The 27,134-nt window shown below is 39.0% G+C and overlaps 1 protein-coding gene across 1 annotated transcript in view; it reads right to left on the bottom strand.

The window, feature by feature from the left end:
* Nucleotides 1–27,134, bottom strand: part of IMPG2 (interphotoreceptor matrix proteoglycan 2) — a 96,026-nt gene that overhangs the window by 42,035 nt on the left and 26,857 nt on the right. The window contains exons 4-7 of the mRNA XM_006890038.1: nucleotides 26,088–26,119; nucleotides 14,234–14,283; nucleotides 11,197–11,279; nucleotides 5,339–5,500 (exon numbers count right to left, since the gene is read on the bottom strand). Of these exons, the coding sequence (XP_006890100.1) occupies nucleotides 5,339–5,500; nucleotides 11,197–11,279; nucleotides 14,234–14,283; nucleotides 26,088–26,119 (327 nt within the window). The remainder of the gene's footprint in view (nucleotides 1–5,338; nucleotides 5,501–11,196; nucleotides 11,280–14,233; nucleotides 14,284–26,087; nucleotides 26,120–27,134) is intronic.

The following is a 27,134-nucleotide window of genomic DNA, read 5'->3' as shown; positions in this document are numbered from 1 at the left end:
TTTTTTCTTTTTTATTGTTTTATAACTTTTTATTAAATTCAATATGAACATTCTCTAAATTATAAAACGAAAGCACACTTCCTCATTTTATTGGCAGAGTACTGTGTTTTCCCTTATGTGATGAAATGGGGGGAAAAGGATTTGTTTCAAAAGAAACAAAAGAAGTTGTAATAGTATTTTTAAATGTCACTGTTTGGATTAGGAATTTAGCTACAGCACACACCTGAACATGCTACTAAGTAAGTAGTTGACTGATTATTTTCTATAAATGTGTGACTCAGGAAACATCTGTTTCCTGTTGCTACAACAGGAAGCTCTGGTGCCTGAATCTGTAGGTAGTTGTAATACTAACCCGAACGCAGAGCCCATCAGCTGCTCCAAGGGGAAAAAAATGGGCAACCTTCTGTACAATTTACAGGTTCAGAAATCCCGCTGGAGGGTCAGCTATGAATTGATTCTTACTTGATAGCAATGAGTTTGAAGTTGTCTTCATTTCTTTAGCACATTCAATATTAGAAAGCAATATGGAAACCCTAGATAAGGTCTCAGGAGAGAGAGAGGACTTATTGACTAGGGTTGTTTTTTTTACATGAACAAGGTTATAAAGCCATGATTAGTTAACAAATTAGTCAAAAGATCCATTTCTGCAGGGGCCAAGATTGTTAATCAGCCCTTCAAGTGCATCATGTAAATCCATATAATGACTGGGGGGAGAAATTTTGACTGGTCTATAGATCTGGTTCCTTAGTGGGAAGGTTATTGTTCTGCCAACCCAAAGGAGGTGGTTTAAATTCACCAGCTTCTCCAAGGGCAGTTTCCTCTTGTGAGATTTACAGCTTCTAAAAACCTGCTGGAGGATCAGTTATGCATCAGTTCTACCTCAAACACAATGAGCTGGTTTTTTAAAAAAGATCAAAACATAATGAGGCTATGCACAAACACAGATTTGAACCTCATCAGATGGGCCACTTTACGGCCAATAGTAAATGAAGGGAAAGAAGTTTGTGAACTTTGGAGACCTCTCTGGGCATCCACTTTAACCAAGTCCCCTCAGATAATCAAGAGAGTAGAAATTCTTTTAAGCCTTGGTTTAAAGATAATTTTCTTGCCTTAAGAATAAAGAATTCAAACATAAACCCATGAAACTTCTTCTTAACATAATAATTTTACTTTGCTTCATTCTGTGAGGCAAAAAAGAAGTACTATCATTCTTGTAGGGAGTCCCAGTGGCATGGTGGTTAAGCACTGAGCTGGTAACAGAAAAGACCTGGAACTCTACTCCCATAAAGATTATAGCTTTGGAAACCAAATGCGGTAATTCTACTCAGTCCTATAGAAGAAATACAGGATGAGATTAATTCAACAGCATACAATAATAATATAAACCTTGTAAAATAGGGGTGGAGGGTAAGATGCTTAGGACTAGAAATCACAAGGCTTTTAATCTATTCTCTGCTGGTGTGGCTGGCAGGAACCATACAAAAATCTTCTTTTATAAAAACAATAATGTTCTTCTGACTTACTGTATGATATTTTTGTAAGATTAAAAAGGAGCATATCTAAAAGCACTCCATAACCCACAAAATGCTGTACAATTATACATTATAGTAATGATTAAGCCTAAGTCTTGCCTAAACTTTGTCATCCCTTGAATCTAAGCATGTGGAAACTTTCTAATGAAACTCATCCAGCTAACATTGTACACCCATCAATTTGGGAGAAGGGTCATTCTATTAGTCAAAACTAACATTACTAATAGCTATAATTTATTAATTGCTATGTGCCTTGTGCTTTGAAAATTTATTTCTAATCCTTCCAACAATTCAAAGAGACACGTATTATTACAATTTTACTGCTAAGAAAACTGAGGCTCTAAATTGTCAGCTAAGTCACAGGATCACACATTGGGTAAATGAGTAACACAGAATTTATTCAAATCTGAATTTCTCTAATGCCAAAGCCCATATTTTTCCCACTGGATTGTATCACCTCTTTCTCATTCCCCTGCCTCATGAAAAGTGTTTGAACCACAACTTGGGGTAGAGGAGGGAAAACCTATAAACTAAAAGCCTCTTGTGTTAAAATATATGACGCCCATGAAGTATAAGAATTCTGGTGCAGCATGTTGTTGAGTGTTTGGCTGCCTACAAAAAGTCTGTGGTTCAAACTTGCTAGCCACTCTTCAGGAAACAGATGGTGCAGACTGTTTCTGTAAAGATTTACTGCCTTGGAAATCCTATGGGGCAGTTCTTGACTGTCCTGCAGGATCACAACAAGTCCAAATCAATTCAACAGCAATGGGCTTGGACTGGGTTTGGGGACGTTTGGGAGGGGTAGGGTAAGAAGAGGATTCTATAAAGAAAAGGGCATGTTGAACAAGGAGATTTTCTTTTCCTTTTGAGGGAGTGTGGACATTGTCAAACAGAATCATATATATCACATGCAAGCAAGATTCTGCTGAAGATTATCCCAAAATGACTGGAACAGAACATCAACAGAGAACTGCCAGAAGTGCAGGCTGAGCTTAGAAGGGGTTATGGTATTAGGGATATTGTAGCTAATATGAGATGGATCTTGGCTGAAAGCAGAGAGTACCAGAGGAATGTCTATCTGTGTTTCATGGACTATGCAAAAGCGTTTGATTGTGTGGACCACAGCAAACTGTGCCTAATTCGGAGAAGAATGGGAATCCAAGAATACTTGATCATGCTAATGTGAAACCTATACTTGGACCAGGAGGCAGTCAGAATGGAGCAAGGGAATGCTTGCATGGTTCAAAATTGGGAAGGATGTATCCCAGGGATATATCCTATTTCCATATCTTTTCAATCTATATGCAGAACAGATCATCCAGGAGGCTAGGCTCTATGAGAAATGTGGCATCAGGGTTGAAGGAAGACTCATCAGCAATCTGCGTCATACAGATGACACAAACTTGCTTGCTGAAATTGAGGAGGACCTGAAGTACTTGCTGCAGAATGTCAAGGATTGAAACCTTCAATATGGATTGAAGCTCAATATCAAGAAAATGAATATTCTCACCACTGGATTGATTGGCAGCATCAAGATAGATGGTGAAGAAATTGAGATCGTTCACAGCTTTAGTCTGCTTGGCTCCACAATCAACACTCTTGGCATCAACAGCCAGGAAATTAAAAGATGCATTGCGTTAGGAGAGTCTGCTGCTAGAGACCTCTCCAAAGTACTGAAGAGCAACAATGTCAGTCTGGAGACTAAGGTGCGCCTGATACAGGCTTTAGTCTTTGCAATCACTTCCTATGTGTGAGAGAGCAGGACAATGATTGGGGATGACAGAAGGAGAATCAATGCCTTTGAGCTGTGGTGTTGGAGAAGAGTATTAAATATACCATGGACTACTAAGAGAATGATCAGATTTGTCCCAGAGAAGGTTAAACCAGGCTGCTCCTTGGAGGCAAGGATTCTGAGGCTTCGTCTGACATACTTTGGACATATTGCAAGGAGGGACCAGTCCTTGAAGAGGGATGTCATGCTTGAGAAGGTGGAGGGACAGTACAGGAGAGAAAGACCCTCAATGAGATGGATTGATTCAGTGTCTGGGGTAATAGGGGTAGGTGTGTCAGAGACAATAAAATTGGCACAAGATAGAGCAGGGTTTAGGGCTGTTGTACAGAGGGTCACTATGAGTCGCAGGCGACTTGACAACAGCTTAATAGAACCTGAAATAACCATGAAGTCTTTCCTAAGCCTCAGCTTCCTCTTCTGTAAAACCGAGATACTCTCCTACATGATAGCTTTCAGCAAACAGAAAACAGCTATAAAGCTTTATACAAGGGAATTGTGTTGAACCTGTGATTGTTTTCACCACTCTATCAGTGACACAAGTTTGTCCTTTCCTTCTTGATAGCACTTTGTATTGTCCCTAGACTGTCATATTCCTTCCCCTCTTACCTTTATTGGAAGAATAATAGTTCTTGAACCTCACCTACTTCCTGTGTGTCTTTCAGTCTCACCTAAAGAAGCTGAGGTAACAATATGGTGATTATGTTCTGGAGGGAGATAGCTGGAGGGCTTTCTTCAATTCTTAGTAGACACAGTGGCAGAGGCCTTCAGAGGCACAAAACCTGCCGCTGCTATTCCACATAACAAAGTGGCTATTGGCAGATATTTCATTTCTGGTAAAGGGAAACAAGGATGCAGAGGCAGACCATAGAAGAGATCTTTCATAGGAGGCCCAGACCCTTCATCATCCTAGTAACACTCCAAGTAAACAGCTACCAACCTCATAAAGTCTCAACTAGAGATGTTTTTCTCTTGAATCTGTAGTCATTCACTGCAATTGTTTACCCAAAAGCTAAGGCTTATTAAAAGGTTCTTAATTCGATGGCTTGAATCAGACAGCTAATCCAAGACTCTACCTGATGCCAGGTAACCACTGGCTTGGCTGACATTTCTTTCACATACCATACAACTTTGCAACTTGGCCACAGAGCAAGGAAAATTAATCACCAAGGATTAAACAGCAATGATGTTATTTGGCTCAGAGATGCCTATTTTCATTTCACCATTTGGACACCATGACTAGTGAAAAAAAATGCGTCCATGGTAATGGAGTGGACAAATATGGCCAAGGAGAACCTCCACCAAGAGTAATGGAAAAGAAATAAACAGAAACAAACCATGTGCCTGTTGTCAGACAAAGAAGGGTAGATAGGTATTCAAAAGCACACAAGAAAAACAATAAGAATGGAGTCATTGTTGACCAACAAAAAAAATCTTGAGTTCAAGTGATATAGAATATAATGTTTGAGGTGAGTTTAACCCACAGGATTTTTTTTAAGCAATCCCATTTTGGAAAATGACTTCAACTAGAAAGGTGAAAATTTGATGTAACATTGGATTCCTGTTAGTGCTTTTAAATTTTGTATTCTTATTTAACATTTTTCACTTAAAAAGTACTAAAAATGTTCCCTCAAGAAAGAAGAACCTACACTGTATGTAGCTTCTTCATGTTGCATTTCTTCAAAGATTGTCAATTTAAAGTCATGCCGTAGAACAGTATATCCCTCTCCTGCCTTGCAGTACAAGTTAGAAAAAACACTTACTTGTTAGTAGATCACAAATATGTTTCAAATTTTGTTCTTTCATGAAAGAACTCATCTGTTTCTCCATGAACTTCTCACAGCGCTTTCTGAAGAAATAGCTCAGTGTCTAAGTCTTCACCCCAGGTAGATGGAAAGCTTGAATCTTAACTCAGCTTTTAACCAATATTGTCACGACAGGAAAATGACAGCTTTAGCAAAATGTCTTCTTTATCCAGAAAACAACAAAAACGTACTAAAATAAAACTACTACACACCTCTGAAGTAAATTCTTCTACAAGGTGCTGGTGGTGGGAGCTGGAGGGATCCTGAAGTTCTTCCCTGTACTCCTTCCCGGAAAGGTGGATGCTGAACTCTGCAATCTGCTCAACTGCGGGTTTGGTGGGTTCTTCCACCACGTTCTCAATCTCATTGCTAATCTGTATTTTAACCATAAAAAATGAAAATGCTATTATTTATTAGTTTAATCCACATATAATTATTGCTTTTCTCTGTCAGACAGTACTCAAAAGGCAACTTCTAATGACGATTCCCCCCCCCCCCTTTTCTCTTGTTGTCTGCCACTGAATTGAATCCGACTGGCACAGGAGAAGATTACCCCTCATTCTCCAGCAGAACATCTGGTGGATTCAAACCATGCGACTTCAGGATTGCAGTGCAGCTTCTTGCCATTAGGCCAGCAGAGCTCCCTTAATGATTTTTTTATATATCATATTTTACTTCAGCATCTACTTTAAAAGCAGTGAGCTTAGAACTTTAGAACGCACTGAGTGGATTTAAGGCATAAGTTAATATTCAAATGATGGCATTCTGATTGGCTCAGCAGCAAATAGGAAATTTTTAAATATTTTTTATTGATTTTCATATAATACCTTTATAGTATGTTTCATTCATACACATTGTTTTCTGCAATATTTCATTTACATTGTGTTTCATAGTCATTAATATACCTTCTATTTTACATTTTTATACTACTTTATTTATAAAATTCGAATACATTGTTTTTCACACCAGATCCTTCCCATTTCCCTCACCTGCCTATCAAATTGTATGACCCATGATTAATCTCCTCCCCCTCCCACCACATGAAATTAGGGAATTTTCTACAGAAAATTAATCATATGCAAATGAGTATACAATCATTCATTGAGTAATAAAATGATAATCAGAAAAGAGCCTAGAGATGATCTCAAGCTTTTCAGTTCCAAGACTCTATAGAACTCTTAAAATTTACTGAAGAACTCAAAAGAAGCTTGAATTATGTGGTTGTACCTACTGATATTTACTAAATAAAAAAGTGAGAGAGATGTTTCTTAAATATTTATCTATTCATTTAAAAATTAATAATTGCATTTAAGTCAGCTACTTTCAGGCCTACTCAGTTTGTGTCAGCTGGGCATGTCTCCAACTTTTGAGGAAGGTGTTCTAGAAGGAAAATAGATGGAAAGAGTAATAACAATACAATGGAGTATTACTAGCTCTAAAAAAAAGGAAAGGAATGAAGTATTCATATATGACAAAATATGGAAATAATATATTACATGAAAGAAGTCATTCACAAAGGACTGCATATTGTATAATTCCATTTTTGTGAAACTTCCAAAATAAGCAAGCCCTGGAGTGCTGTTAACCCAGTGGTAATTGTACTGCCAACCCAAAAGACAAATCCACCAGCTACTCCCATGGAAAAAGCTAGGTGATCTCCTCCTGTGTGGTTCACTGCCTTTGAAAACATGCTGGAAGTCAGCTATGGGTAATTTCTGACTCAGTGATATTCAACAGCAACAACAAAAAAAAACCCACTGGAGAGTCAGCTATGAGTTGGTTCCAACTTGACAGCACATAACCACAGACAAAAAAAACAGACCAGTGGCTGCCATGGATTGGGTTGGGTTGGGTTGGGGATTTAGAGGAGAATGCTAATAATCACTCTTTTTGGGGTGATAAAAAGATTATGAAATTATACAGTTATGATGACTGCAAGTCTGAGAATTTATTGTTTTTGTTAGGTGCCATCGAGTCGAGTATGACTCATAGCAACTCTATGAACAAAAGATCTGAACCCCATTCTATTCTGTGCCATCCTCACAGTTCCTGACACACAAGAGCCCATTGCAGCAGTCATCGTGTCAATCCACCTGGTTGAAGGTCTTCTTCTCCTTGCCAACTCTCCACCCTTTCCAGCATCATGTCCCTCTCCAAGGAATAGTGCCTCCTAGCAATATGTCCAAAGTATGTGAGGCAAAGCCGCACCATTCTTGCCTCTAAAGAACACTGTGGCTGCACCCTCTCCAAGACATATTTGTTTATTCTTATGAAAGTCTATAGGGTGTTCAGTGCTCTTCTCTAACACCACAGCTCAAAGGAAGCAATTCTTCATCTGTCATCCTTATTCATCTCCCAGGTCTCAGATGCATAGCAAGTAATGAAAAAGACCATGGCCTGAATCAGTTGCATCATCTTAATCTTCAAACTGACATCACTGCTCTTCTGTATTTTGGAGAAGTCCTTGACAGTGAACTTACCCAAAACAATATGTCTCCTTATCTCCCGACTGCTGATACCAAGAGTGTTGATTGTGATTCTAAGCAAAATGAAATAAATTAACCATTTCAGTCCTTTCTCCATCTATCATGATGTTGCTGACTGGTCCAGTGGTAAGGACTTTTAGAAGTTAAAAATAAATGCATAAAGGCTGTAGTCTTTGATCTTCTGCAACTAGCCTTCAGGTCCCCCTTGCTTTCAGCAAGCAACTTTGTGTCATCTGCATAGCACAGGTTGTTGATAAGTCTTCTTCTGATCCTGATGTCACACTATTGTCCATACAGTCTGCTGTCACAAAATATTTGTTCCCCATACAGATTGAATAGATTTAGAGAAAGGATTAAACTCACTGGATGATCAGTTGTGGATCGATTCCTGCTCAGTCATACACACACACACACACACACACAAATAAAAGCATCCCAAGATCACAAGTAGAGGAGGGACCCCACCATGTAGATGATACCGTCCTTTGTCATGTAGTTGGAGGACTTCTTAGTCAACCACTCCACCTGCTCAGGCTTGAGCCCAATGAAATAAAACGTGCCATTCTGGTTAGTGACAGTGCTGCCAAATGTGGGAGGATCTCTCCTTCTTCAGGTTGGAAATCAGTAGAGTCTGCAGTCTTCTCTGTCTTTCACTTCTTGCAACCATTGTTTTCAAAGATCAGGGGTGGTAAGAATAGTCAAGGCAATTGGAGCTCCTCTGGGTTGAGGGTTAGAATACATTGGACAGATCAAGAACTTCAACTCTGATATCACCCTTTTGGCTGTGAGCATCTGTGCAAACCACAGTGAAGGCCATCACAAGCTCACCGTAAAAGTCCGTGTTCTTGGTGTGTGATTAACAAACATCAGTGCCCTGTTGGGTGAAATTTCATATAGCCTAAGTATCCTTTTTAACATTTCCACTGGCAAAGCTTTGATATACCATGTCAAAGAATGCACAAAAAGTCTTTTTTTCATCAGTGTGGTTATTTTCTTCCATTCTTCAGGACAAGAGTCCATCCACTCCTGTGGGGTTGAGAGCTCAGATGTACTGAAGAAGAACTCTTTGCTCTGGCATTGTCCAAATGTCTTCTATAGCACTTGTGAAGTCAAAGCCACAAGTCGTGTGGTCCTAGTACTGATAACCACATAGTTCCAAGCGACATCCCTGAACATGGGTGTGTGGTTTCCCCAGGAAGACATCTTGGGTGAATTTAAAGAATCTTTGTAGAAAGCTAGCTCTGATCCATAAGGCTCAGGTTCCAGAAATGGTCTGCACAGTAATACAGTAGTCACTTTTCAATATTTCTCTATTTCCACCCAGGGTCAGTTCTGCAGACACCTTACAAAATTCTACCATTCTCCAATGTCCAGATTTCATTAGTAGTGTCACCAAGTTCTTTCCCTCAGGAAATAAAGTATATGAACATACATTATTCTACTTTATATAGGTTGTACATTTATCATATTATTTCTGCCTTTCTTGTATGTTAATGTTATCTTGAAGAACTCTGGTAGCACTGTGCATCATAAATTGGGCTGCCAATCAAAAGATCAGTGGTTTGAATCCACCAGATACTCCACAGGAAAAAGGCAGTCTCCTCACATAAAGATTCAGAACCTCAGAAACTTGATGTTAAGTGATGAAGAGTTGGAATCAATTTGATGGTAATATCACTAATATCACATGCAAGCAAAATCCCACTAAAGATTATCCAAAACCAACTGGAACAGTACAGAAATATAAGCTGGGTTTAGAAGAGGCTGTGGCACTAGAGATATCACTGCCAATGTTACATGATGCAAAGAGTACCAGAGGAATGTCTATAGTTGTTTCACTGACTATGCAAAGGTTATTTGACTGTGTGTCACAAATTGTGGCTAATTTTGAGAAGAATGTTATACTTGATTGTGCTCTTGTGAAACCTATACTTGGATAAGAAAGCAGTAATCAGAGGAAAGTAAGGAAACTTTGCATGGTTCAAAATCTAGAAGGGAGGTGCATTAGGAATGTCCCCATATCTTTACAATTTGTATGCAGAACAAATCATTCAGGAGGCTCACGCAGAACTTGATAAGGAAGAATGTGGCATCAGGATTGGAAGAATACTCATCAAGAACCTGTGTTATGCACATGATACAGCCTTGTTTGCTGAAACTGAAGCAGACCTGAAGTGCTTGCTGCAGAAGGTTACGGACTATTGTCTTCAACATGGACTGAAGCCTAACATCAAGAAGACAAAGATTCCCACCGACGGGCCTGTTGGCAGCACCATGATAGATGGAGAAGACTGAATTTCAGCTTGCTCGGCTCCATAATCAACATTCTTGGCACCAGGAGTCAGGAAATCAAAAGACTAATTTCCTTAGGGTGTCTGCTGTCAGAGACCTCTCCAAAGTGCTAAAAAGCAATGAAGTCAGTCTAGAGACTAAGGTGCACCTGATCCAGGTCATGGTCTTTGCAATAATGACTGAGGATGATAAAAGAGTTGTGGTTGGAGTTGGAGTTGTGGTGCTGGAGAAGACTATTGAACAGACTTAATTATCCCAAAAGAAAGGTTTAAAATGAGAAAAAATAATAATTTTAAATAATTAAAAGGTAAACTGGGTAAACAGAAAACCAATTTCAACTGTATAAAAGCAAATAGAGTAGTTATATTAGTAAGGGAAAAGATAGATCTAAAATAAAAATATTTCTTTTTTCCCAATGGAATTCATCTTTTGATTTCCTGACTGCTGTTGCCAAGACTGATTGTGGATCCAAACAACTATATTTGTTAACAACCTCAATCTCTTCTCCATTCATTATGGTGCTGCCAAGTGGCCCAGTGGTGAGAATCTCTGTCTTCTTGATGTTGAGTTTCAATCCCTGTAGGAGGTTGCAGTCCTTGACCTTCTGCAGCAAGCGCTTCAGGTCCTCCTCAGTTTCAGCAAGCAAGGTTGTGTCATCTGCATATCTTAGTGAGCCTATATAATAAAGTAGAATTGCCATATAGGGTTCCCTCAGCTATAATCTTTCAGGGAGCAAATCACCAGGTCTTTTCTCCTGCAGAATGGCTAGTAAGTTCAAAACACCAGACTTCCAGATAGCAGTTGAAGAACTACCTATTATGCCACGAGGACTCCTTGTTTAGTGGTTAGGTTCCTGTTTATTGTTTATAATGATCCGTTAAGGAATCTTACTAGTTCTTGATTTTTATATACCCTTTCCTGCTGAGAAAGACTACATCCCAATCTTTTACAAATAAGAAGACTATGGGTTAAAAAATTTAAAAAGCCATGAAGTAAATGTCACAGGGCTTACAAAGACATGTGAATTTGCCATTAACAATAGCTCTATCATCCCCAAATAATTTAATTTACAACTTTACGTCCTCCCTCAACAAGAACTTGCTAGAAAGAAAGATATACTCGGGTCTCCAAGCGATCACATTTTTTTTTTAATGGACTCGTTTCAGAATCCACATTTTCATTAACAGGGCATCACATGAAGTCCTGTGCAGTCTGGCAACTCAATATAAACCCTCTCTTAATCCTCACTCTCCAAGTTAAAAACGGAAATACCAAAACAAAACATCACTCACACTCTCTTCTGCCTTCTGCCAGCTGCTTTCTGAGGCACCTTCTTGGGAAGCCACTCCTGGATGTGGAACACTGAGAGCAGCACCTAAGTAGAAAAACAAAAACTCTGTGTGTGAATTCAGTCCCTGTGTAGCTCAGAGTTCATACCACAAAATAAGCAACTGACTTCAAAACCATCCCTACGAGTCATTTGTTTTTTTCATCATTTGCTTTTTCATCCTGCATTTTCAGTGCATACTAACCTCCAGACACAGCCCTATAGTCTTCCCAGGAAAAGATACAATCATGGCTCATCCATATATTCATCAAAAAATCATTCACTGAGCACTCACCAGTTGCCAGGCTCTGCAAGATGCTATGGATACAAAAGCAAAGTTCCTAACCTCAAGGAATTCACTAAGTTCCTCAAAGAGTAAAGAGGGAAAACACCAAAAATAATAATGCTAGCAGAAAAGGAAAGAAATTGGTGGTGGTGGTGGTGGTGGTGGTGGTGGTGGTGGTGGCTGTTATGTGCCATCAAGTCATCTGCGACTCACAGAAACCCTTTGCTCTGAAGCCAGCTCTATCTTATGTTAGTCTCACTGACTCTGTCACATCAACCTCCCATTACCCCAGTTATTGTGTCAGTCCATCTCATTTGGAGTCTTTCTCTCCTGTGGTTGTCCCTCCACCCTTCCAGGCATGATCTCCTTCTCCAGGGACAAGTCCCTCCTGGCCACATGCCCAAAGTATGTGAGATGGAGATTTAAAATCTTAGCCTTCAAAGAGAAACGTGGTTTCATCCTCTCCAAGACAGACCTGTTTGTTCTCTTGGCAGTCCATGGTATGTTCAAGACTCTTCTCCAGCACCACAACTCAAAAGCATCAATTCTTCTAACATCGTTAGTTACTGTCCAGCTCTCTGATGCATAGCAAGTAATTGAAAAGACCATGGTCTGGGTTAGGCGTGCCTTAGTCTTTAGACTGATTTCATTGGACTGCTAGGAAAACAGATTCATCCTGGAAAGGGTTAAACTGGGCGGCTCCTTAGAGGCAAGGATTCTGAGGCCCTGTCTAACATACTTTGGACATGTTATAAGGAGGGATCAGTCCTTGGAGAGGGACATCATGTTTGGTAGGGTGGAGGGACAGTGCAGGAGGGGAAGGCCCACTATGAGATGGATTGATTCGTGACTGGGGTAATAGGGATGGGTGTGTCGGAGACAGTGCAATCGGCAAAGGACAGAACAGAGTTTAGGGCTGTTGTACATAGGGTCTCTATCAATCGCAAGTGACTTGACGGCACATAACAACAACAACTTCAACAGAGAGGTCCCTAATAGCAAATTTTCCCAGTGCAACTTGTCTTTTGATTTCCTGACTCTTGCTGCCAAGAGTGTTGATTATAGAGCCAAGCAAGCTGAAATTAACAACTTCAATCTCTTCTCCGTCTATCTTGGTGCTGCAAACTGCTCCAGTAGTATGAGAATCTTTGCCTTCTTGATGTTGAGCTTCAAGCCATATTGGCCTTCTGCAGCAAGCACTTCAGGTCCTCAATCAGCAAACAAGCTTGTATCATCTGCATGTTCCAAGTTGTTGATAACTCGTCCTCCAATCCTGATGTTGGACTTCTCCAGACTCTCGAATGATCTATTCCACATTTAGATTGAAAAGGTATGGAGAACAGGATGCATCCCAGATGCACTTATTTCCTAATTTAGAACCATGCTGTATTTCCTTGCTCTGTTCTCAGGACTTTTTCCTGACCCAAGTATAGGTTTCGCAAGAAGGTATAAATGTCATGAGACTGACCATGAGCTGATCATTGCTGAATCACCATACTATTCTGATAATCTTTGTATATGTCTCATTTTCTTACAAAGAAAGTTCAAAATATTTTTTACCAAAAATATAGAGATCAAAGAAGTAGGCTAATCTACACCATGAAAATGCAGTTAGAAAATACCATTATTCCAGAAACTCTACAGAACCTGTCTGCTTCAATAAATTAAATTGAAAAAATAAGAAATAGCAGTGGGGATGGGGAGTGGTGAACAAATAAAAATTAGAAAAGGAGTCTAAATCTTTTGTTTTAATAAAAGACTTAAAGCCATTTAAAAATAATACAAACATTCAAATCCATCAGAGGCTCTGCTGGAGGAGGGGCAATCTTCTCCTGTACCAGTCAGATCCGATTTGATGGTACATGCACAAAAAATAATAAAAAATTTTAAAAACAATAATAATACAAACAAATTAAGCTATGATACTTAGGAATACACATACAGAGAGTGATGAAACTATAAATTATATATATACTATAAAAGTGAGACTAGTGGTAGCCTTAGGGGAATGAGAAACATCATGTTTCACTTAAAAGAATTCAGTGGACTGTATATTGGTTTTAAGCAGTTTCTTATACTTGTATTTTATTTAACATATTCATAACATAATGCACTTATATAACAATGTACTAAAAAATACTACTCATAATATATGTCTTAAATAAGTATACGTAGATGAGAGGGGGGAAAGGCATCCTTTTTTTCTTGAGATTCCTCAACAACATATGTTGTTGTTGTTTTATGTGCCATCGAGTCACTTGCGACTCATAGCGACCCTATGTACAATAGCTCTAAACTCTGCTCTTTCTTGTGACAATCGCACTGTCTCTGACATCCTGATAACCCCAGTCACCAAATCAATCTACCTCATAGAGGGTCTTCCCCTCCTGTGCTGTCCCTCCACTCTCCCCAGCATGATGTCCTTCTCCAAGGACCGGTCTCTTCTTACAACATGTCCAAAGTATGTTAGACAGAGCCTCAGAATCGTTGCCTCCAAAGAGTCACCTGGTTTAACCCTTTCCAGGATGAATCTGTTTGTTTTCCTAGCAGTCCATGGTACTCTCAATACTCCTCTCCAGCACCACAGCTCAAAGGCATCAATAAGAAGGTAAAATCTTCAGAGTTCCAAAATATGACCTGAAAAACGTGTTTGATTGCAAGTCTTTCTTAAACCACAAATAAATAAAATGAAGAAAAAGCACAATAGCATACATACCTCCCAGTGTTGAGGTATCTTCAGAGGGAACCGGAGATGATAATTTAGGGCTGGGGAAAAAATGTTCAGAGTTAATGAAATGATAGCAATAAAATTTTATTTTGATGTTTGCTTTCCAAAAAGGAAACCACTAGAGATCTCTAAACATGAGTTTCCACATAAAAGTATTGGCTGAGTTGTTGCTATTGTTGTGATTGTTATATGCCGTCAAATTGCTTGTGACTCATAGCAACCCTGTATGTACAACAGTCCTAAAACCTGCTCTATCCCTTGCCAATCTCATTGACTCCGACATGCCTGTCCCCGTTGTCCCAGTGACTGAATCAATCCATCTCATCAAGGGTCTTCCTCTGCTGCTCTGTCTCTCCACCGTCCCAAGCATGCCACCCCTCTCCAAGGATTGGTCCCTCCTTGCAACATGTCCAAAGTATGTCACATGAAGCTTCAGAATCCTTGCCTCCAAGGAGCAGCCTGGCTTCACCCTCTCCAGGATGAACTTGTAGTAGAGTTTATTTTTTTTAAAAAACAACACCTCTTCATCATTTATTTATTTTTTATTAATAAATTCAGTTATTAATAAATATCTATTCAATCAGGACAAAGTGGTGCAATGGCTAAAGAATTCAGCTACTAACCAAAAAGTCCATAGTTCAAAACCACCAGTTGTTTCACAGAGTAATATAAGGCAATCAGCTCTCTTAATGATTTACAGATTTAAAAACCTTATCGAGCAGTTCAACTCCATCCGATAGAGTGACAGTGAGCTGAAATTGATTCTGGCAGTGAGTGGACTGAAACAATATCTCTTATTGATGTATTTCCTGAGATGCTGTTCTGTCACTCTGCTTTATTCTTCTCAGCTGTTAACTAAATGATTCTGTTCCTTTATTACTTGTTTATCAACTACATCCATTGCCTCATCCTTTATCTTATTGTTTACTATGGTAGCTAATATGGTAGACACATATAGTGGTTTAAATTCATTTAAAACAACATTTTCCAATGCAGTCCTAGAGTCACTCTAGTTATATTTCAGGTGTTCAACAGCGCATGTGGTTGATGGCTACTGCCTGAATAGTACAGTGAAGAACATTTCCATCATCATACTCACTACCATTAAAGTGAATTTGATTCAGAATAACCATCAGTTTCTGAGGCTATAAATCTTAATGGAAGGAAACTATCTATTTTTCTCCCATAGATTTGAATTTGAACCACCAGAGACACAAAAGCTTTTGATTAGCAGCATTGACATGTTATTGACTACACCAACAGAGCTGTCGCCATCATTATAGAAGGTCTATGGAGCAGAACTACTTTAGAATCCATAGTCCATGAGTATGGGGCCTTTGCCTGCCAAATCCCTGTTGTACCTCCAGCAACCATTACATGTCCTTTATGTAATGGAACACAGCATCCATGAATGATTGCATCAAACACAACATACATACACAAAACATGTTGTATATGAATGATTATTTGAAATCCATTAAAAATTATATGGGGAAAAAATTGAAATTTTTAAAAAATCTTTATGTCAGTAATTATATTTGGGCTGCTAGTCAAAAAGCTCAACTCTTTGGGCCCACCAGCTTAAAAAAAGAAAACAGCACATGTTCTTTAAAAATTAGAACCCCCTGCTGTCCAGATGGTTCTAACTCAGAGTAAGTCTCCATCAGGTTCCCTGGGCTGTGAATATTGATGGAAGGAGATTGTCCATCTTTCTCTCACAGAATAGTCAGTAGTTTCAAAGTGCTGAACTTTCTACTAAAAGCCTGCCCTGTAGTGGTCACCTTTTGGTAGCCACCATTTATGGCATGAATGAAACTAAATGTCAAGCAGTGTAGAAGGCACTTTACTATCACCTAGAGTGAAGCTGAAGCAAGATGATGGCATAAGCAACTGCATGCTCCCACCAACACCTCACAATGAAAATAGAAAACACCACGCAAAAAGGAGTGGATTTTCAGTCTCAGAACTCTGGTTAGTAGTTGAAGAATTATAGCATTTAAGCAAACTCTGAATTTTTTTTAATCCAACTTTCAAATTATAGAAGTTTTCCATTTCATTTATTCTACCATTAGACATTCCACCCTTCCCACATGTTTATGGCAAGCATTGTGCCAGAGGCTACTCACACAGACAGGGTGCTCCCTGGTGCAAAAGTGTCTGGAAGAGACTCTTGCCAGTGGATGTATTTGTCTATTTTTCTGTTTGGAAGCTGCGTGAAGGATGACACAGTAATCTCTCCCAAATTAGATGCATTTACACTTCCGATTAGAAGCTAAGGGAAGAAATGCATCAAACAGAACCCAGAGGAACTGCCTACACTTAATCACAATAGTATAGTTAGTACATGTGAAGCTGCTGTAAGAGTATTTTGCATAATTCAAAACTGGCAATGCTGATAAGTGCCATTGAGGTGATTCTTTTTCATAGCCCCCTATGAACAGCAGGTCAATACCAGCCCTAATCCTGTGCCATTCTCACCATCTCCAACATGCTCAAGACGACTGTTTCTGTCATTATGTCAACCTATCTTGTTGAGAGTTTTCATCTCTTCCATTGACCCTTACTTGTCTCAGAACACTTGTCCCATCTTTTTCCAAAGACTGGTACCTTCTGACACTGACAACATGCCCAAAGTATATTCCTTTAAAAAACACACTGCTTGTACTTCCTCAAAGACAGAGTTGTTTGTTTTTTTGGTAGTCCACACTATGTTCAATGTTCTTCTCCAGCACCTTAATTCAAAACCATCAATTCTTCTTCAGTTTTCCTTATTCATTTATCAAACTTTCACATGCATACAAAGCAACTAAAAATGCCAAGGTGTGGGTTAGACACACCTTAGTCTTTAAACTGACATCCTTGCTCTTTTACCACTTTAAAGAGTTCTTTGATGGCATATTTCTCCAATGCAGCATGTCTTCTGATTTTTTTACTGCTACTAAGATGTGATACTACTACTCTTGGCACCAGTAGTCAAGAAATCAAAAGATGCATAAAATTGAGAAAATCTGCAGCCAGGGACCTCTGCAGAGTACTGAAAAACAATGATGTCAGTCTAGAGACTGAGGGTATGCCTGATCCAAGCCATAGTTTTTAAAATTACTTGCTATGCATCAGAGAGCTGGAGGACGATGACAAAGAATGACAGAAAAAGAATTGATGCCTTTGAGTTGTGGTGCTGGTGAAGAGTATTGAACATACCTTGGGCCACCAGGAAAACAAACAGGTCTATCTTGGAGAAGGCGAGACCAAATTTCTCCTTGGAGGCAGACATTTTGAAGCTCCATCTCACATACCTTAGGCACATGGCCAGGAGGGACTAGTCCTTGGAGAAGGACATCATGTTGGAAGAGTGAAGGGACAGCACAGGAGAGGAAGATCCCAAATGAGATGGATTGATACAGTAACTGGAGTAAAGGGGTTATGTGTGTCAGGGTCAGTGAGACTGGCTCAGGATAGGGCAGGGTTCAGAGCTATTGTACATAGGGTCGCTATGAGTCTCAGATGACTCACTGGCACACAACAACAACAACAACATTTCATTGGGTAGTACTCCATTGTGTATGTAATTTATTTATACATTTATCCTTTATTGGACACTTTAGTTAGTTCTATCTTTTTGCTGTTGTAATACTCTTATCTACCTCAACTACCACTTGACAACCTTTATGGAGGTAGCCCATATTCTTTTCATGGTCACCAAGGATGGTTTCATGTGGTTTTAATGAGAGTGGCCTCTATAAAGCAAATAACTTAGAAGACAAACTCTGTAAGAGTCCATGATGAAGCAAGGCAAGCTCAGTTGGAGTAAGGAGGGTGTAGTTAGCAACTATGTTTGAAGAGCACAGTAAAGGGGTCACAATACAGCATAGCAAAGTAGGATGGGAATCTGTAAACAGAAGGAAGAAAAAGCAGCTCTCACCTGAGCCAGGACAGCAAATGGTCAAATTGTCCTCCACTTAAAAATCAAACTTAAGTTCAATACCCTAACTCAGCAATTCCAAAAGGAGACATTTCCTTGCTTCAGTAGAACAAGATTTTGTCTTACTGAATTCAAAATAACATTATTTTAGTGATGGGAAGAAGGAAACTCTCAGTAATTAAAATCACTTGTCTAATACTCCAACATTGAATCCCATACCCTCCTAGTCTCCTTTCAAATGACAGGAAAGAACACTTAATAACAAGAATCCTTTCACATGTTCTTATTAGGTAATGCCACTCATTACAAAACCGGGACACAGAGTTGTATTGAATTTGGACACAGAAATTGTTACTGTACTTCTAAGCCAAACCACAAACTTTTAGTCCAGCTAAAACTCTAACTTAATACCAGCAGCAAACAACCCCCCACTGATTTGTTTCCTCAGTACATTATTCATTCTTCATCGCTCTTGCCTAAGCAAGCCAAAGGAATTCAGCTGGGATGGTGGCAAAATATGCACAGAGCCACATGGAACAAATTTTAAAGCAATGTAATGCAAGCAAAGCATAAATTCACATATCTAGATTCTCGCTCTTTTGACAATTTTCCATACTTGACTCCATACTTTACTTTCCTCTTGAACCCATTAATAATTATTAACAACAAAAGAACTCTAGGCAAAAAAGTAGGAACCCCAGGTGGTAGACTGAGATATGTCATTAACTTGTGCATGACTTGAGAAAATGCCTTATTTGCTCTGAGCCTCAGGAACATAATCTCCAAAACAGGAACAATATCTACTTGCCCCATTTCACGAAGTTGTTGATAAAAGCTGAGGGATATGCTACATTAAGTACATTATGAAAAACATGAAGCAGTAGCCAAACGGAAGAGGAAAAATAGAAGTTGAGAGAGCACGGACACATGCCATATCAAACAATAAAACATTTTCTGGGAAAATGATTAACTTTCGCTTCCAGTTAGTGATAGACACCTTCAACTATAAATGTAAATCTATAAATGGAGGTAAAAAAACCCCACATATAATGAGACTATCACCAGAGACCCATTCATGGGCATAGATGATGGGACAGAAATTCGGGGACTATTTAACAAGGCTCAATGTCAAGAAGACAAAGATTCTCATCACTGGACCAATTGGCAGCATCAGGATGGATGGTGAAGAGATTGAGATTGTTCACAGCTTTAGTCTGCTTGGCTCCACAGTCAACACTCTTGGCACCAGTAGCCAGGAAATGAAAAGGTGCATTGCCATGGGAATGTCTGCTGTTAGGGACCTCTCCAAAGCACTGAAGAGCAATGGTGTCTCTCTGGAGACTAAGGTGCGTTTGATACAGGCCATGGTCTTCGCAATCACTTATTATGCATCAGAGAGTTGGACAATGACCAAGGAGGATAGAAGGAGAATTGATGCCTTTGAGCTGTGGTGCTGGAGAAGAGTACTGAGAATACCATGGACTGCTAAGAAAACAAACAGATTCGTCCAGGAAAGGGTTAAACTGGGAGGCAAGGATTCTGAGGCTCTGTCTAACATACTTTGGACATGTTGTGAGGAGAGACTGGTCCTTGGAGAAAGACATCATGCTTGGGAGGGTGGAGGGACGGCGCAGGAGGGGAAGACCCTCTATGAGGTGGATTGATTCAGTGACTGGAGTAATCGGGATGGGTGTGTCAGAGGCAGTGTGATTGGCACAGGATAGAGCAGAGTTTAGGGCTTTTGTACATAGGGTCGCTATGAGTCGCAAGCGACTCGACGGCACATAACAACAACAACAACTCCCTTATTTGCTTATTTAGCAAAGACTCAGAATATGCAGCTAACAGTTTCTTAAAAGGAATGAAATTACTTTTCCTATATTTGCACGCAGGATTTCAGTGTATTCCCAAAGCAGCCTCCTCACAATATCTAACATCTGAATACAAGTGTGCCCACAAGGAATCAGAATCAGAATAAACTTGATGTTTATCTATGTTTCTAAGAAACTTTTTCAAAAGAAAGCATATTTTAATAGAAATGTTAATGAATTCTAAATTATTAACAAATTCTGGGATATTCTCTAGTACTGTTGTCGATTGTCATCGAGTCGAGCACGACTCATAGCAATCCTATGAACAAAAGGCCTGAAGACTTTCTATAAGGACATTTATCAAAGTTCATAGGGTTTCCAGAGGAATGTTATTTAGGAAGTGGATGCCACTCCTGCTTCCAAATTCTCTAATAAGCTCGGCTTATCATAAATTGATTACCTGATAGATAACTTTTTTTCTTTTCTAAATGTTACTAGAATTGTCCAGACCATCAATTAATTAGACAGTTTCATTTTCTATCATTTACTAATTGTGGAATTTTGAGGAATTCATTAAGTTCTCTGAATCTCAGATTTTATATTTTGTAAAATATTTCTCAACATGAAATATAAACAGGATAGAGCAGGGTTTAGGGCTATTGTACACAGGGTCGCTATGAGTCGCAAACGACTCGATGGCATATAACAACAGCAACATATACACACATACACACACAAGAGTGAACCAAGTGTGACTGAGCAGCAAAGTGAGGACAGATAAGATTAGAAGCTTAAAAACAGGCCTTGTGAGCTATGGTAATCTAGATCTCTTATTAAGAGCAGTAGGAAACCATTACATAACCTTAGAAAAGGAAGGGAAATGATCAGATTTATTCTTTAGAAAGATCTCTGAACAGACTGCAGAGAACAGAGGAGAGTGGAGTAAAGACATCTACTGACAAATCTTTGCACCAGTGAGGATAAACAGAGATAGAGTCAAGAGATAATTAGGAAATTAAGGAAGAGAAGGACCCAAGAACATAAAAGAGAGGAAATCAGGCAACCAAAAGAATGATGGTCACAGTTACTAATGAAGGGAAGATTTATGAGGAAATGTTGAGGTCAGCCTTGAGTGCACTGAGCTTGGACAAATCTCTCAAGACCCAGTAGACTCTGAAACTTGAAGGAGATGACCTCAAAGCTTCCTTCCAGCTCTGTCACTAAAGCCACAGATTTACAGAGTAAGTATTAGCAAATATTATTAAAGAAAAAAAATCGCTTCCTGAAATTTAAAACAAAATTAAAAGTTTATGTTAAAATAAAGTGTTCATTGAAAGGATACACTTTGTGAACAATGTTTAGGAAATGTTTGCTTAGAATGGCCTTTTGTGTGGGCATAGATGATATGAATATCTAACAAACTGAATAAAAGGCCTAAAAATTTTGTACTGTGAAAGTATACTATTCTATCTTAATATTGTCATGCTGATTACACCTTCCTGTTCAGAAAATATGGAGCTCTGGTGGTTTAGAGGGAAGGAATTGTGCTTCCAACACAAAGGTATGTGGTTTAATCCAACAGCTACTTCATACTTTTTGTCTAAGACAATTACTTTGGTATAGTTTCTAGATGTGCTTTAGAAATTTTAGTTGCAAACAATGAATGGTTACTTTTTCCTTATACAGTTGTTCTCTCACTGGTAATCTTTTATTAAGAAACCCTAGTTAAAAAAAATAAGGAATAAGAATGAAAAAAAAAAAGCAAATAGAAAACTAGAACTAAAAATGCAAATAAAGCCATTACCCTAGGGTCTGTCATCTGAAAAAAAAAAAAGAAAGAAAAGAAACCCTAGTTAATCCCTTGCGACTTCAGTGAGCTCCAATGCCACAAGCATCCGATTAAAATGTCGTGTGATGTTAATTATCTCCAAGGCATTTTAAGGGGACACTGATTTGAGTTCACCAAGATAGCAAAAGGGGGCAAAATATCCAAGTATAAGTGATCCCAAAGAGTTGAAACTAACATTCAAAGGTCAACTCTATACGCTTCTACCATCTACATAGCTACCCCAGCTAGACTCCTGCCTGGGCTCTGCTGCTCCAGCTGAAGCAATAGGTAACACACTTTTATTTTTTTTCCTTTGTTAAAATTGTTTAACTGAAAATTTACAAAGCACATTTTTTTCCATTCAGTCACTCATGTGCATTTTGTTTTGTAGCTTTAATTATAATAATCCCCAATATAAGCACATGTTTTCTACTTCCTCCCTCTCATTCTCATTTGCACTGTCCTTCCTGCCTTCTGGGATCTATCCTTGGGTAAATGTTGATCTTTCAATTTTGTATGCTCAGCTATTCTAAGGAGTGAGTTGCCTTCCTGGTGTGTTACTGGTCACCTTATAGGCTTCTCCTTCATGGACTAAAAGTTGAGCTATGGAAGTAAAATTTTATTTCACATTTGAAGGCTGAATAATAGTCATAGTCTTGGGGGTTCCACCAGTCCTAATGAAACTAGTAAGTCTGGCTTTTTTTTTATGTTTTTAAGTTTTATCCCACACTTTCCTCCACCCTTGTCCCCTATCCAGGTAATTCTCTTGTGCTCCTTTTGAGGTTGATTAGCTGTGGAAGCTGGGCATCATCAAGATCTTCAGGTTGCAGGATTTTAGCGGTTAAGGTCTGTATGGTTCATTAGTCCTTTCAACTAATTGTTCAGGACATCTTTGCTTTTCTTTCATCTTCTTGGTTCCAGACAGAGAGAGATCTTATATGGTTGCCCACAGCTTTGAAGAGCCCAGTCAATATTCATCAAACCAATTTGATTTATAGGCAGGCCTTCCCTCTAATTCAAGGTGAAATTCTGGGCTCTGAATTAAACTGCAAACCCTGCTGGTGCTGCTCCATGTATTTGTCACTTGCTGGCATAATTTAGCTCTTTTGAAGATGTAGAGACTTGGAAATCTTTTAGCTGCCCCTGGACTTAAAATCCCTCACCCTTCACATTATACTTTATATTGCTGCTTCCTAAAGGTCACGAATTACCTCGTTCCTAATCTTAAAGGCCAAGAAAATCATGAATCGTAACACTGGATGATTCATCTAGGTTGTACTATTCTTATGCTTCAATACCATATTCACAACACTACCTACCTTTATACTTATCATTTAATCATCTATCCTTCTATTAAGATGTACCGTATCAGGACAATTATACTATTAGCCTTCAGATGTAAACTACTGTTACAAATGGAACTGTGTCCCCCGCTAATATGTGCTATAAATCCAGTCCTTAAAAAGGACACCATGCTTGGAAAGATGGAGGATCAGCAAAAGAAAGAAAGACCTTCAATGAGATAAATTGACACCATGACTGTAGCGATGGGCTCAAACGTGTTAGAGATAATAAGGACGGCACAGGAAAGGGCAAGAGTAAGCTCCATTGATCGTAAGTTCATTATAAATTATAATTATACAATATAATCAATGGCACCTAACAACAACGTGCCTTTAGGAGTTTTAGGAGTTTTCTTTGTTATTTTAGTGAGTTCATGATTATGTAAAATCTTTTAACCCAATTACTTTGAGTTATGCAAGATTAGATTAGACACAGAAGAAGGCAGATTCAGGGAAGATTGACACAATTTTAAGACCATAGTGGCAGATCAATCTACAAGCCCAAGAACTGCTTTGATGGCCAACTAGGAAAGCTGACACAAGAACATTTTTCCAAAGCCAATAGAGAGGAGGCTTTAGAGTCAGTATCCTCAAATCTAATTTACAGCCTCTTACACAGTGGGAAGACCAGATGAGTTGTGGGACGATACCAAGAATATCATCTATGAAAAAAGCAAAATGTCTTTACAAAAACAGAGGAGGAAGAAAAAAACAGAATAGATGTCAGAAGAGACTCTAAAACTTACACTAGACCATCAAGAAGCCAAAACAAAGGGGAAACATGCCAACGTAAAAGTGCTGAATGTAAGATTTCAAAAGGCAACTTGAGAGGACAAAAAAAAGTATTATAGTGAAAAGTGAGAAAACTGGAATAGGAGAGTTAAAGGGGAAAACTCGCTCTGCATTTCTCAAGCTGAGAGAAAAGAAAAACAAATTTAAACCTTCAGTTACAAGATTGAAAGATTATATGGGCAATATATTGAATTACCCAGAAAGCATCGAAAGAAGAGGAGGGAATACACAAAACACTGTACCAGAAAGAAATGACTGACACTGAAAAATTTAATGAAGTGCCATATGAACAGAGCCACTGGTAATGAAGGAGGAAGTGCATTGAAGGAATTGACAAAAAATAAGGCCCTAGGAATCAATGGGATACCAATTGACTTGTTTCAATTAACAGATGCAGCCTTGGATGTGCTCACCGGTCTATGGCAGGAAATTTGGAGGCTAGCTGTCTGGCCAATGGTTTGAAAGATGTCCATATATATTCCCCATCTCAAGAAAGGTGATCCAAATGAATGTGAAACTACAGAATATTATCGTTAATACTACATACATTAAAAAAAAGAAAAAAATTTAAAAAATGCTACATACATGCAAAATACTGCTGAAAATCATTCAAAATGGCTAGAACAGTACATAGATAGGTAACTGCCAGAAGTTCAAGCAGGATTTAGAAGAGGCCATGGCACCAGGGATATCATTGTTGCTATCAGATGGATCCTGGCTGAAAGTAAGCAATACCAGAAGAATGTCTATTTGTGCTTTATTGACTATCCAAAGGCATTTGTCTGTGTGGTTCATAACAAATTTGTGGCTGACATTGAGAAGAATGGGAGTTACAGAGCAGCTCATGTGGAACCTATACCTGGATCAGGAGGCTGTTGTATGAACAGAGCAGGAGAATACTACATGCTTTAAAATTGAGAAGGGATTGTGTCAGGGTTGCATGATCTCTCCATACCTGTTCAATCTGTATGCTGAACGAATTATTCAAGACAATGGGCTCTATGAAGAGGAATGTGGCATCAGGACTGAAGGGAAAATAGTAAATAGCATGCATTATGCAGATGATATTGAAAATGAGGAGGACTTGAACACTTGTTGCAGAAGATCAAGGAATGCATCTCAATGTCAAGAAAACAAAAATTCTTACCATTGGACTGTTAGGCAACATCATGATGGATGGAGAAGAGATTTAAACTGTCAACAACTTCATCTTGCCTGGTTCCACAATTAACACCCTTGGTACCAGCACTCAGGAAACAAGGAGATGCATTGCACTGGGGAATTCTGTAGTTAGAGACCTCCCCAAATTATTGATGTCAGTTTGAGGACTAAGATGTGTCTGATTCAGGCTATGGTCTTTTCTATCACTTCCTATAAATCTAAGAACTAGACAATGAACAGGAATGACAGAAGAATTGATGCCTTTAAGCTATGGTATTGGAGAAGAGCACTGAACATCCCATAGACATCCGAAAGAACAAACAAATATGTCTTGGAGAGGGTGCAGCTAGAGTGCTCTTTGGAGGCAAGGATGAGGAGACTTCACCTCACATACTTCGGCATCTTACTAGCAGGGGCTATTTCTTGGAGTGGGACATGGTACTTGAATTGGTGGAAGGTCAGTGAAGGAGAGGAAGACCTTCAACCAGGTGGATTGACCTGGTGACTGCTGCAGTGGGCTCTAGTGTGTCAGAAACTGAGGATGGCACGCACAGGACAGAGTTCCTATCTGTTGTGTTAATGAGGTCACAATGAGTCATGCTTAACTAGGTAGCATCTAACAACACAGTGGGAAAATAAATTTCTGTTTCATAAAGCAAAAACTAGAGATTCTGTTACAGTAGCATTACTTATAGCAATAGCTGATCATCCCATATAAACCAGAAAGGTGTTTTCCTACCCAAGAGAGAAACAAGTGGGCCTCCTCATCAAGTCAGACAGTAAGTAAGCACGGAGGCTATGTGGTAGTCTGAAAAAGGAGGAGGCCTCAGGATGAGGAAATGCATTTGAGACTTACCCACAGGTCTGGTCACTGCAGGAACTGGCGAGAAAATAGAAAAGCATCATTAAATTTAGGGTGGGTCTTGGAGTAAATTTGACACAGATTTGTTGCCAAGCATGAACTAAGGGGGAAAGAAACACTCACCTGCTTACATTTTCCTTTGTGTACATCATTTTCTAAAGAAAACAACAACATAAAAATGATATTTTAAAGATAGTTATTAAGCAGTAAAGAAAATTCTTATCTTTTTTTAAAATTAATTTTAATAAAAGTTAACAGAGACGTAGGGTTTACAGTCATTCATTGTTGCACTTTTCTCCCTACCCACCTCCTCCCAACTCACTCTTCTTGAAAAACTCTTTCATTGTTATGTAATCTCTCCCCCACAAGTCCATTCCACTGTGCAGCCTTCACTCTGAATTTCTGTAATGGCAAAAATACCCATTCAGGGTCCTCAAACTCACATCACTTCTCAGTAATTTTCAAAGGTCCCTCATTGCAGCTTTTCCCAGTGCAATGCATCTCCTAATTTCCTGACTGCTCATACCAAGGGTGTAATTGTGGATGCAAGCAAGATGAAGCTGTTGACAGCTTCTCTTTCAGACATCTCTATTTGTTCTTTTGAAAGTCCATGAGATACCGGAGGACTATTCTCCTCCAGCACCACAAAAGCAGCAATTTTTCTTCTGTAATTCTTACTCATTTTCCAGTGCTCAGATGCATAGCAAGTGATATAAAACACCACAGTCTGAATCAGGTGGCACACCTTAGTTCTCAAACTAATATCACTCCTCAATAGTTTGGAGAAGTCCTTAACTGTAGACTTTCCAAGTGCAATATATCTGCTGGTATCCTGACTGCTGGTACCATGTGTATAGATTGTGGATCCAAGGAAGATGAAGCCTCATCCCTTCAAATTCCACCACACCTTCCTGACAGCTTGGGGATTACAAAGAAGAAAGGATCTTACTCCAATCTCTGCCATCTCCATTCAGACAGAAGCTGCATCCCTTCAAATTCCACCAGGTCTTGCTGACAACTCCCCAATGAACTATCCTTAAGCTTCTAAGTAGTTTTATTTTAGGGCAATATGATAAAAAGAATTATGTACTTGGAATAATAAAATGTAATTTCAAGTTCTCTTTCCCCCTCCTTAACTACATAAATTTTAAAATTCTTCTGATATTGTGG

Source organism: Elephantulus edwardii, unplaced genomic scaffold, assembly GCF_000299155.1.
Source record: "Elephantulus edwardii isolate Elephantulus edwardi_28Jun2011 unplaced genomic scaffold, EleEdw1.0 scaffold00085, whole genome shotgun sequence".
Lineage (NCBI taxonomy): Eukaryota > Metazoa > Chordata > Mammalia > Macroscelidea > Macroscelididae > Elephantulus > Elephantulus edwardii.
The sequence above is the reverse complement of the archived record's forward strand: the minus strand, read 5'-3'. Positions and strand labels throughout refer to the sequence as shown.